The 13,157-nt window shown below is 37.3% G+C and overlaps 1 protein-coding gene across 1 annotated transcript in view; it reads left to right on the top strand.

Annotated features, from left to right (window-relative positions):
* The window catches only part of PTH2R (parathyroid hormone 2 receptor), a 95,147-nt gene that overhangs the window by 24,164 nt on the left and 57,826 nt on the right, over positions 1-13,157 (top strand). Inside the window, exons 5-8 of the mRNA XM_005676449.3 lie at positions 4,697-4,794; positions 5,698-5,887; positions 6,798-6,951; positions 11,854-11,914. Of these exons, the coding sequence (XP_005676506.3) occupies positions 4,697-4,794; positions 5,698-5,887; positions 6,798-6,951; positions 11,854-11,914 (503 nt within the window). The remainder of the gene's footprint in view (positions 1-4,696; positions 4,795-5,697; positions 5,888-6,797; positions 6,952-11,853; positions 11,915-13,157) is intronic.

Below are 13,157 nucleotides of genomic sequence, written 5' to 3'. Positions count from 1 at the left end.
GGATTGCAGCAGTGAAGGCACCAGATCCTAGTCACTTAGACCAGTGGTCGGTGACAAGGGCCCTGGCCATTTGGCTTTGCAGAAAAGAGTTTCCACAAAGATGGAAAGTAGTGAAGCAAGTAAAGTATTTACTAGGAGGAGAGTACAGTGCATGTGGGATAGACACGCAGGCAGACCCAGAGGGAGAGTCACTGAGTGGTACCTTCATGGCAGTTTAAATCACTAATATGGGGCATTTCTTTCGGGTTTCCTTTGGCCAATCATTGTGATTTGCCTGGTTCACAGTCCGTATTTGTAATATCTCAGAATCCTCCCATGTGTGCATATGCATTCCTTAGCCAAGATGGATCCTACTAAAAAGGCATCTGGGTGGAACATCCCTTGACATGACTCCCCTTTGGCCTCCAAGTGGCCTTTTCTGCACATATGTGGTCCAGGAGGTCTCCCAACTTCCGGAAATGAGAACTATGTGGTCTGTGCAGGGTCCAGCCTCTTCCCTTAATTGCCCCACTATTCTTATCTTAGAATTTTGGTCAATAGAAAATGAATCTCCAATTTGCTTTACCCTGGTGGGAGAGGGGGCCCATCTGCCTCCTGCCTCAATATTACATGCTTCAGTCCCAACTCTTCTTTTACTTACAGTGCACATAATGCAATAAAAAATTACAGAGTAGGGACCGCAAATCTAGAGTAAAAAACAAAGCATAAAAGATAGATGATCCAGATGTTGTAATTTCCAGGTAATGACTCATAAATATGTTAGCTGATTTAGTGAAAAAAGTACATAAACAGATGGGAAAACTACAGAGAAATGAAAACTTAAAAAAAAGGAAATTCTAGAATTGAAATATTCAATTCAAAATGAATTTATTTGATATGCTCAACAGAATACTGGACACAGAATGATAAAGATCAGTGAACTTGAAAAGAAGGCTACAGAAATTTTCCAAGTGACACATTAGGAGAAAAAGTAAATTAAATAAACAAAAGTATCTGAGATTGTGAGATAATATGTAATTGCTTAAGATATGTGAAATTAGGGTAAGAAGAGAGGGAAAGAATAGGACAAAAGAAATATTTCAGAAGGCAATGGCTGGTAATTTTATAAAGTGGCTGAAATAAATCAATCACAGGTCCCAGGCATTCAGGAAACCCTAGGCAGGTTAAATAAAAAGAAGACCATACTTTGACACATCATAGTTAAAATGCTGTAAATCAGGGTAAGAAGAAAACCTTAAAAGCAGTGAGAGGAAAAGCGCACATGGTATTCAGGAGAACAAAAACTAAAAGGATGCTTGTCTTTTAGTTAAACAACAGAGGCCTGAATACAATGGAATGACATTCTAAAAGTGATAATATGCATTAAGATAAAGGGAAAATAATAATATTTTTCAGACAGAAAAAAATCTGAGAGAATTCATCTTTATCAGACTTCTGTATAAGAAATGCTCAAAAAAAATTCTCTAGATGGGAGAGAAATATATCAGATGGAAGCCAAGATTGACAGGAAAGAATGAGGAGTACCAGAATAGATACATATGTGGATAAAAATGACAGACTAAAATAATAAGCAGAACTATATACCTATCCTTATTTATTACTATGTTTATATCCATCTTTATATCTATAATTTAATTCACTTAAAAGTCTGCTGACTGCTTAAAGCAAACATAATAACCTCTCATTAGGGTTTATAAACTATGTAGAACAAAATCTAGATGTGACAAAGGCTAAGGGAGCAAAATTAGGGACATAATTGCGAATATCTGTTAATATGGTGAAATAGTTCAGTATTATTCAGTGTAGGTCTGATAAGTTCAAGATGCATAACTAAGTCTCTATAGTAACTGCTAAAAGATAACACAAGTGAAATACTAATAAATACCTGATTGAGTTCCCCATCCCTCAACCCCCAATAAAAGGTAAGGAAGTAGGTACAGAAGCTCAGAGAAAAGATAAGACGTATAGAATGCAAATACTTATATGTTAGATCTAAACCCAGTCACAGCAATGATTGTATTTGAGGTCAGTGAACTAAACATTTCTCTTAAAAGGCAGAGATTGATAGAATGGATAATAAAAGTACCGCTCAACTGTATGCTGTCTTTGAGAAATGTAGACATTAAGACAAAGAGCATTACCAAGACAGAGCAATATTTAAAATTACGAAGAATCAATTTACCAAGAGGAAATAATCCTAAATATACATGCTTTTAGGAACTTCAAAGGCTTCCCTGATGCTGCTTTCCTTTTGCTGCTGCTGCTGCTAAGTCACTTCAGTCATGTCTGACTCTGTGCAACCCCATAAACGGCAGCCCACCAGGCTCCCCCATCCCTGGGATTATCTAGGCAAGAACACTGGAATGGGTTGCCATTTCCTTCTCCTTCCTGATGGCTTAGATGGTGATAAATAATCTGCTTGCAATGCAGGAGACCCAGAGCTTGATCCCTGGGTTGGGAAGATCCTCCTGAGAAGGGAAAGTCTACCCACTCCAGTATTCTTGTCTGAAGAATCCCATGGACAGAGGAGCCTAGCGCGCTACAGTCAATGGGGCTGCAAAGAGTCAGACACGACTGAGAGACTTTCACTTCACTTTACTTCATTCACAATAACTGAAAAATTCACATTCTTTTAAAGTACTCACCAAAGTTTATCAAGATAGAACATATGCTGGGGTATAAAACAAGTTTCAGTAAATCTCAAGATTAAAACCACACAGCCTATGTATGTTCTCTGACCACAAAAGAATCAATAGAAAATCAACTAAAATATGTAGATAATTCATAAATAGTTGAAAATTATGTGACCAATGGCAAAAGTTTGGATAAATATGAAAGCTCAATATATATCAAAGACTGTGGGAAACAGCAAAAGCAGATGTCGAGATAGATTTATAGCTCTCAATACTTAATTAGAAAAGAAGAAAGTTGAAAATTCAGTGGTCAAATCTTCCACATTAAGTTATATGGTATAATACCTAGAGCCACCACCAAAAGCCACCACCAAAAATACACATCAAAATGGAATTCTACAAATTGTTCGAGTAATTCAGGGATGGCCAGAAAACTAAAAGAAATGAAAAACATAACAGAAAATAAAAATATAAAATGGACTTAGCCTTAATATTATATCAATGTTATATTAAAAACAAATATCTTAAGATACCAATTAACATAGAAGAGTCTATAAGAAACATGACCCAACTTTGTATGTTATCTACAGAGTCTGAAACTCATTTCAAATATAATGGTGGTTATGTACATACCATGCAGTGTGCTAAGTTACTCAGTCGTGTCCGACTCTTTGTGACCCCATGGACTGTAGCCCTCCAGGCTCCTCTGTCCATGGGATTCTCCAGGCAAGAATACTGGAGTGGGTTGCCATGCCCTCCTGCAGGGGATCTTGCTGACCCAACGAGCGAACCTGTGTCTCTTATGTCTCCTGCATTGGCAGCAAGGTTCTCTACAGCTCGCGCCACCTGGAAGGCCCTAGTTTAGTTATATCTCTTAATTATTCTAATCATTTGCCACAAACTGTGCAGCAATAAAAAAGTACAGACTTGGTATGAATAACAACCTGAATGAATCTTGAGGTTATTACTCTGAGTGAAAAAAGCCAGACTCAAAGTTCATGTTCTATAGGATTTCATTTATCCATTTATGAAATGACACAATTGCAGAGATAGAAAACAGATTAATGTTTGGTGGGTGATAAGGATGGTGGAGAGGAATAGGGTAGGTATGACTGTAAAAGGAACAGCAGGAGGAAGATCTTTGTTGTGATGGACTATTTCTTTAGTTCGACTGCAGAGATGTTTAAAAATTTTTTTCATGTGTGATAAAATGACACAGACTGTAAACACATGAATTGCACCAATGCCAAATTCCTAGTTTGGTATTTTAGTGTAATTAAATGCAAGCATTGGAGGATACTGGTGAAGGGGCACAGAGGACCTTTCTTACTGTCTTTTCCTACTTCTTTTGAATTCATAGTCATTTTGAAATACAAAAGAAGAAAAAGGAATGAACTGTTGATTCATGTAATAATATCAGTGAATATCATAACAGTGTCTTGACAAAAAGGAGTATACACTATATAATTCTAAGAAGTCTGAGAAGAGTCAAGAAATATATGAAGTACATGAACAGATAAAGCCAATTTGTGATGACAGAAATTGGAACAGTAGTTAACCTGGGAGGTGGATGGTGGGTGGATTTTTGACTAGCTAGTGGCACAAAGAACTCAGTTTGTCAAAACCCATCAAACTGCTCATTTAAAATCTGCACAGTTTGCTTTCATAGAAACTACAGCTTGGTAGAAAAGCAAAAGAAAACTAGAAATAATATTCCAAAAGTGATATATCCTTTTGACTAGTTTTAAAATCATCCTTCAGTGTGTTTTATTTACTTCAAATATCATGTTAGATATACAATTCCAACTAGTTAAAATGAACACTGCAAAAAATCCGTGAAGTGAATCTTGAAACATTGAGTTTGGCCTCACTTAAAGCAAGAAGAAATGCCAATTATTTTTATTATATGTTAATCCTGACTTCAATCTGGGGAGTAAAAGGAAGGCCATAAAAATAATTTATATATTATATGAATGTGGCAACACATTGCCTATCTTTTCAATGCACACTCTTAATTTACCTCCATTAAATATGCTTTTCTGATTAAATCTCTTGCCCTGCAGCAAGAGTTCTTTGAACGCCTCTCTGTCATGTACACTGTTGGATACTCTGTCTCCTTTGCATCCCTGGCCGTGGCTATTCTCATCATTGGTTACTTCAGGTGAGTAATTCTCAATCACTTCCTCCGTGAAGGGGCAGGTCTGTTTCTTATGCATCAAAGACACAGACCTCTCACAATCTGTGCCTCCAGATACTTTCCCTAAACATAAGCTTCTGAATTCAACCTTGCGTTATATTATTTGACTTTGAGAAGTTATTTTTGATGAAAAATTCAGGGTTATTCTTCGTTGTTTGTTTGTTTAAAGACTTAAAGCCTCAAAGCAGTATGAAACCATTAAAACAGTGGGTCTGCATTGCAGTCTATTTTTGCTAAGTGATGCAGAGTATTGTCAAAGGAGTTAGAAAATTTTCATTCATGATGTGAAAGCTTATTTCACCTTTTCCAAATGGTTTTGGTGGCACGGGACGGAAATTCATCTTAAATAATCTCTAGATGATTCAATACCATACAGGAAGAAATAGAGGCTTCTCAGGTGGGTCAGTGGTAAAGAATCTGCCTGCCAATGCAGGAGATGTGGGTTTGATCTCTGGGTTGGGAAGATCCCCTAGAGAAGGAAATGGCAACCCACTCTGGTATTCTAGCCTGGGAAATCCTATGGACAGAAGAGCCTGGTGGGCTACAGTCCATGGGGTCACATAAAAGTTGAACATGACTGAAGCAACTTAGCATGTATGCACACATAATATAATGGTATATTATAATATTATACTGTAGTATAATATTTAACACTGCATAATCTGGATAAACATGGTAGCTGCTCAGGATATATTTGAAATTAACTCTCAAAAAATTATATTTTAGTTTTTGACTCCAATTTTTGCTCTTTTTGTTCAGGTTTATTATATTTCTTTTTTTGGGGGGAAGTTTGAGCTCATTTACGTATTTTCTGTCTCCATTTCTAATTTTATTCAAACCTAACTACTAAATATTTTCTTTCTGTAGACGACTGCATTGTACTAGGAACTATATCCACATGCATTTATTTGTGTCTTTCATGCTGAGAGCTGCGAGCATCTTTGTTAAGGACAGAGTGGTCCACGCTCACATAGGAGTAAAGGAGCTGCGGTCCCTGATACTGCAGGATGACCTACAAAGCTCCATAGAAGTGCCTGCTGTGGACAAATCACAATATGTAAGTGTTTTCCTCATGACCCCTTACATGGCTCACCACTTCTAAAAGTAAAAGCAAAACCTACCTGCAAAACTAGAAGGTTGGGATTTAAAAACCCAGGGGATTTAGTTCCTTTATTAGAGACCCAAAGACTTGTTCCCATGTAAGATTCCATAGTACTTGATTGTGCTCTTAGATATCCTAGTGTTATTAAGTATGTAGAATTACCCAGCCATTCAGTTAATGGGAAAGCATTTTCACCTTAAAGTGGTATATCTGGAAATTAGGTAGAGTAGACTGATTTTTTTAATGCCATCGTTATCTTTGTCCTTTTCCCTGTAATTCACTATCGTCTCTGCTGATTGTAATTCTGCATTGGCTTTGTGACTTGTTTAAAATGAAGGATGAAGTGGGTGTAGTGGTATGCCAGTTGAAAATAGGCCTCTATGAATGAACCTAGTCAAGATTACCTGAGCTTCTCCCAGATCAGTAGAATCACCTAGCCAATCCATAGATTCATAAGACACATTAAATGTTTAGTGTTTTAAGCCATTTAACTTTTGGAGTATAACAAAGTCCAGAATAAAATAAATTCATGGTAGAATGATAGATAAATTTCTTCTTTATGCTTTTCTGTACTTTCCTAATTTTCTCTGATGATCAAGTATTCTTTTTTGAATAAATTGAGGAAAAGTGATTTCTTGTTACTTCTAAAGGAAAAAAAATTCTTATTTTAAAAATAAAATCAAGCCAGCAGTCTTAGAAATGCTATATTTAAATAACATTGTTGTGGCCTCTTTCAAAAGTCTTGGCTTCCCCATTTATAAGAGACATTAGATTCTAAAAAAGAAATGGAGTAACTGCTTTTTAGTGGTAGAAACAGTATGATTAGGAGTTCTAATATGGTGCCATGTTGGTTTATTTGTAACAGATTGGGTGCAAGATGGCTGTTGTGATGTTTATTTACTTCTTGGCTACAAACTACTATTGGATTTTGGTGGAAGGTCTCTATCTGCATAGTTTAATCTTTGTGGCATTCTTTTCGGACACCAAGTACCTGTGGGGCTTCACCTTGATAGGCTGGGGTAAGGCATTTCTGTCTCCTTTCCTTTTCAAGTGGATTATGGATTTCAGGGCTTTGTGTCATGCCTGTCATCAGCATTCTTTCAGCTCTTTTCCTGAAATAGTCTCTCCCCACCCCATCTTTATGTTTCCTTTCTCTTAAATTATTTATTGAGGAAAATCGTTAAAATCAAGTCTATGATTCTCCCAGTGGTAACAAACTTTTCACATTTAACTTAGGGTTACTGTTCTTAGACCAGAATCTTGAGAGGATTCTTTGGGGGAAATACCTTGTTTGCCTTACACATTTAGAACTGCTGTGCTCATCATGTCTTACGCCAGTGTCTTGATTTAACCGTAATTCCATTCTACAAGTTTTGATTTTTGAATTTCTAATCCATAATGATGCATCTTTGATTTATAATTCTAGGTCATATGATGAGAATGACAGAAAGAAATTTATAGAACCATCTTGGCTGTATTTAACAATACAAATTACAAGCTAGTTATGTAGACTTACCATGTCTTTTGGAAGGAAATAGTTAGAATTACTTTTGGCATAGGTAATTAAAAAAAAAAGATTGAACTCACATTCTAAAATGCCTTTTCAGTCCTAGAGGGATTACTGAACCAGGCACTAACTCAATGTGATATGGAGAAAGAATGTTGTTTGTTTGTTATAGTTTAAGAGAAATTAAAACTCATATGTGGTTAAAATTAAGAAGTCTCAAGATTAGCAACTGTTATTTTAATTTGTAAATGATCAGGTGGTCAGCAGAGGGAAAAAATTAACTAAGTGGCTCAAGATTAAATTTGAAGCTTTTTTTCCCCTCCAAAATAAGAAAGTTTTTTGCCTGTTTTGCCTTAACATTGTCTTAACATTTAAAAGCGTAAAGTAAGGGATATTGAATTTCCTGTTAGTTAATAACCTTGAAGAAGACAAAGGGTCAATTTACTGTTACTCTTTATTTATTATGAAATACTAATTGTTGTGAATAAAATTTTATTTCTGAAAACAGTTTGGTTTCAAGCTGTCCCTTATCTTTGACTACCAATTACTAAAATAAAAAAAGATACATTTAATATTTTGGGGGGGTACTTTGGTAATTTTCTTAACAGTTTTTGTAGTTTACCTTCAAGTCAAAATTATGTCTGTGTACTCACATCATTAGTAGAAGTTGATAAAGTTGTTGATAGAAAATTCAACAGTGACTTTGTCTGAGTTTGATTTTATTTTTTGGCTTGCTGTGACACTGGTCACACTAGTAATAAACTTGTTTTTTTTTTTTTAATTTACGAATTGGTTTGATAGTCAGCTGCTCAGTCCCTTATCAGCTCTTATTTGGGCTGTATCACTCAGTCTGTCGCTTCATAAAGTCAGGGATTTGTCTCACTGAAACCCAGGAAGTGTTAGTGGCTCTAGTTGTGTCCAGCTCTTTGCAACCCCATGAACTGTATAGCCCACCAAGCTCCTCTGTTCACGGGATTTTCAAGGCAAGAATACTGGAGTGGGTTGCCATTCCCTTCTCCAGAGAATCTCTCTGACCCAGGGATTAAACCCGAGTCTCTAGCTTGTCCTGCATTGCAGGCAGATTCTTTACTATCTGAGCCACCAGGGAAGCTCTGAAACCCAGGAAACTAGTTTTCAAATCTTTCTATGAAAAATAAAATGTAACAACAAAAAAAGTAGGATTCCAGTGAGCTTCTATACAAGTCTTAGCTTCTTACCTTTCTTTAAAACTTATATTAATTTCCCCAGAAACATTTTGGCATAGGAGTGACAATTATAGTAGATAACCATCACAACTTGAAATCATCATTTCATTGAATGGTTTAACAACATGCATGAAAGCAAGTAGGATTTACATGAAAGCTCACTTTTATAAATCATATTACATGCAATATTATGCTCACTTAACCACAATTTAAAACAGTAACAACTAATCTTTCTCTATGTTGTATATTACATCTCTAGTACTTATTTATCTTATTGCCGGAAGTTTGTACCTTTTGTTGTATTTATACTGGAAGTTTGTACTTTTTGACTGACCCCTCTGGTGGCTCAGACGGTAAAGCATCTGCCTGCAATGTGGGAGACCCGGGTTTGATCCCTGGGTCAGGAAGATCCCCTAGAGAAGGAAATGGCAACCCACTCCAATACTCTTGCCTGGAAAATCCCATGGATGGAGGAGCCTCGTAGGCTATAGTCCATGGGGTTGCAAAGAGTCGGACATGACTGAGCGACTTCGCTTTCTTTTCTTTTCTTAAGTGTATAATTAAATGCAATTTTAAAATGTGCAGTTGGAGCCAAGAATAAAGTACCTTATTTATGAGAAAATTGAGGCAGGGATAGGAAAAATTAAGACTATGATTGGTTGAAAGAATAGAAACATAGTTATCATTAGAATTTGCTTTTGCTTCTCTGTACATCTTGTTTTGTGATAAGGATGTACAAAAACAGTCATTTTAAATATCCGTCTTCAATTTACAAAGGCAGATACAGCATATGTTCCTCTTTAGATGGTAATTTCCTTCCTTGCCGATTTATTAAGAACCAGCAAAATCAATGTAAATAAAAGCAGCTCCACACATCATTACAGTGTGAATAATAATGTGCTGAGTGTTTACCTACCAAATGAGTGAAGTGAAGTTGCTCAGTCGTGTGCGACTCTTTGCAACCCCTGGGACTGTAGTCTACCAGGCTCCTCCATCCATGGGATTCTCCAGGCAAGAATACTGGAGTGGATTGCCATATCCTTTTCCAGGGGATATTCCCGACCTAGAGATCGAATCTGGGTCTCCCACATTGCAGGCAGATGCTTTAACCTCTGAGCCACCAGGGAAGCCCGTTAACCTACCTAGAGGGAGCCTTAAGTTATAATTGGGTCTAAACAAGATTTAGACCTAAAGTAATGTATAAGATAGAAAAAAAAGTTTCAATCTTGCTTCTTTATCCTTATTGAATGTGGTAATTTACCTCTGTATTAGCAGCTATTAATTTTCACCTGTCAGATGACATGCCAGAATGTGTGTATTATCATATAAAAGCACTTTACCTTTGGGCTTCCCTAGTAGCTCAGCTGGTAAAGAATCTGCCTGCAATGCAGGAAACCCTGGTTCAGTTCCTGGGTTGGGAAGATCCCCTGGAGGAGGGCATGGCAATCCACTCTAGTATTCTTGCCTGGAGAATCCCCATGGGCAGAGGAGCCTGGTGGGCTACAGTCCATGGGGTCTCAAAGAGTCAGACACAGCTAAGCACAGCACAGCACACTGAGCTTCCTTGGTGGCTCAGATGGTAAAGAATCTGCCTGCAATGCAGGAGATTGGGGGTTCAATCCCTGGATCACAAACATTCCCTGGAGAAGGGAATGGAAGTTTACGCCAGTATACTTGCCTGGAAGAGTTCCATGGACAGAGAAGCCTGGCAGGCTTCGGTCCATGGGGTCCCAAAGAGTTGGATGTGACTGAGGGACTAACACTTTCACTTTCATTTTGACAAAAATTTCCTAAAACATAGAATTTGAGCAGATTTTTTAAAAGAGGGAGTTATATAAAAACAATAAATAAAACTGGAATATAAAGTTATAAAATTAAATAGCCACACAGGCAGACTGAGGTTAAATTCAACTAGATCACTAAGAAAACCAAAGAAATTCCCTGCTGTAGGATATCACCTTATTTTAATTTTTCTGAAATTTTTAATCTACATCTATTTTTATGTTCCTTTGCTTAGAAAAGATATCTGAAAAATTACAAATGTGTTTTTTATTTTTTTTTAACATATATATGGAATTTTTTTTTAAATTTTTTTTTATTTTTTAAATTTTAAAATCTTTAATTCTTACATGCGTTCCCAAACATGAACCCCCCTCCCACCTCCCTCCCCACAACATCTCTCTGGGTCATCCCCATGCACCAGCCCCAAGCATGCTGCACCCTACGTCAGACATGGACTGGCGATTCAATTCTTACATGACAGTATACATGTTAGAATGTGTTTTTTAAAAGGTAAAAAATATTGTGTTAAAAGTGTTCTGAGTTAAATTTTTTTCTCTCTTTGTAAAGTGCTTCCTGTGGCCTCTCTTTCCTTTTTTAAAAACTTCTTTCTAAAAGGCCACATATTCATTAAATCCTTTGATCTTCTATTGCAGAGTTCTAAAGTATGGTTTGTGGTTTTTTTCATGATGTCAGAGTCTAACTGAGTATAGCATAAACAGTCCATCTTTACTGGAAGCAAAGACTCATAGAAAGTCAGTATAATTAATAGATTTGATGTTGCAAGCTCATAGGTGATTATTACTTATGAAAGACAAATATGTCATGCTCAAATCATCAAGCTAACATAGCACCATTCTTTGGTAAGTTTTCAGTACCTGCAAACGCTTCTGTCTGCAGCCAATATGAGCAAAAAAGAAGAGGCTAAACTGATCAAAACGTCCTAATTTTGTAACTTTCAGTGTAGGCTCTCTATGCCTTCCACCTTTAGAATGAGAAAATTCAAATTTTTAAAAACAATAGCCTTCCTGTCACTTCTCATGAGTCCCTCTTGTTGCTTCATGCTTCTTGGAAAGCATGTGGCTGTTGGAGTGGCAAGAGGTAAAAGTTATATGCACCGACCACTGCCTGCCTTTGACTCCAGGAACTTCAGTCCCCTCCTCACATAGCTTAACCTTATACCCCTCAAATGAAAATAGGGCCAATCTTCTTCTTCAGACTTTTGGGAACAAATAACATCAATGTACCAGCTCTCTTCTCAAATGGACAAGATGAAAATTAAGTGGAATTTTCTTGTTTACATAGTAACATTTTTCATGTCCAGTTTTTCTCTTTCACCTTTTAATAGTATATTTTTATGTGATGAGTATAAGAAAAAGATACCTTAATCCTGAAACAAATATTGTCTCTGAATTCTTTTCTGTTTGCAGGGTTCCCAGTGGCTTTTGTGGCAGTCTGGGCTATAGCACGAGCAACTCTGGCTGATGCAAGGTGGGTAAAAAGGAAGAGCTAAAGCAAGAGCTTCAGATTTTCTCAAGGCTGGCTTCCTGCTTGGAGTTCGCACTTGCGGCTGTTCTCGATGACATTGCCCTTTAGGGATTACCCTGTAGCCTCTCATGTATTACCAGCCAGCTATCCATTCCAGAGTCATGGGACGGAAGGACTCACAGACCCAGTTGGGATGCTTGAACCCCATGGTTTATGAAATCAATTTGAAACATACCATAAGAAGCTGGGGGAAAGAGATGGGTTAGTTAACATACTTAGGATATTGTGCACACCGGTGAAAGGACCGCAGTAACTGAGTTTAGGCAATATTCATATCTCCTTTCTCTTACTCTCTGCCACATTAGCATTCCCCACTGATGGTGTGGTTATAAGGGCCAGAAATAAGGTTGCAGCAAGAGACCCACAGACAGAAGGTGCCCTGGGCCAGGGACACGCACTTGCTGTCTCAGAGAGATGTAAGGGCACGTAGCCTACTCAGCAGTCCTAGGTTTTATTTGCCTTCTTTGGGCAAAGGATATGTGGCCATGATTTCCACCTATTGGTGCTTAATTAAGACATCAAGAATATCAAGGACTCCCTGTGTCTCAAGGGATACTTTGTGTCTCATATATTTGGTGAACTGTGGATATTTAATGCTCAGTTGCCCTAAATATATAGTACCTATGCTTAACACACATGTGTTCTACTTACTACTTACATATATGTGTTGTCAAGTATAGGTTTAATCTACCTCTTTGTTTTCTTGTCTTGCATAGCATAGGTAAATATATTAAAATGATAAAACAAGTGCACATTAGAAGTGGAATCCATCCTAGGGAATCATTAGCCTCCCAGTTGCCTGTTTCTTTTATGATGCTACATGACGCATGGATGCTGAAACATTCATTGCTTCATATTATTTCTGTTTTTAGTGATGATGAGTCAGAAAGGAAAGGAGAACATAGAGAAATATTCAGTTCCTGCTCATTGCTTTCACTGTCAAACTTATTGCTTGGACTAAATGTATCTCCCCCAAATTCATATGTGGGAAACCCCAACCCCCAATGTGGCTGTATTTGGAGATAGTACCCTTAAGAAGGTAATTAAGGTTAAATGAAGTCCTGAGGGTAGGATTCTGAAATAACAAGATTAGTGTCTTTGTGAGAGGAGAAACCAGAGGGTGCCTTCTCTCTCTGTGTGTACATAAAGTAAACATTTTATGAGCGCACAGCAAGATGGTGTCATG

Source organism: Capra hircus, chromosome 2 (assembly GCF_001704415.2).
Source record: "Capra hircus breed San Clemente chromosome 2, ASM170441v1, whole genome shotgun sequence".
NCBI lineage: Eukaryota > Metazoa > Chordata > Mammalia > Artiodactyla > Bovidae > Capra > Capra hircus.
The sequence above is the reverse complement of the archived record's forward strand: the minus strand, read 5'-3'. Positions and strand labels throughout refer to the sequence as shown.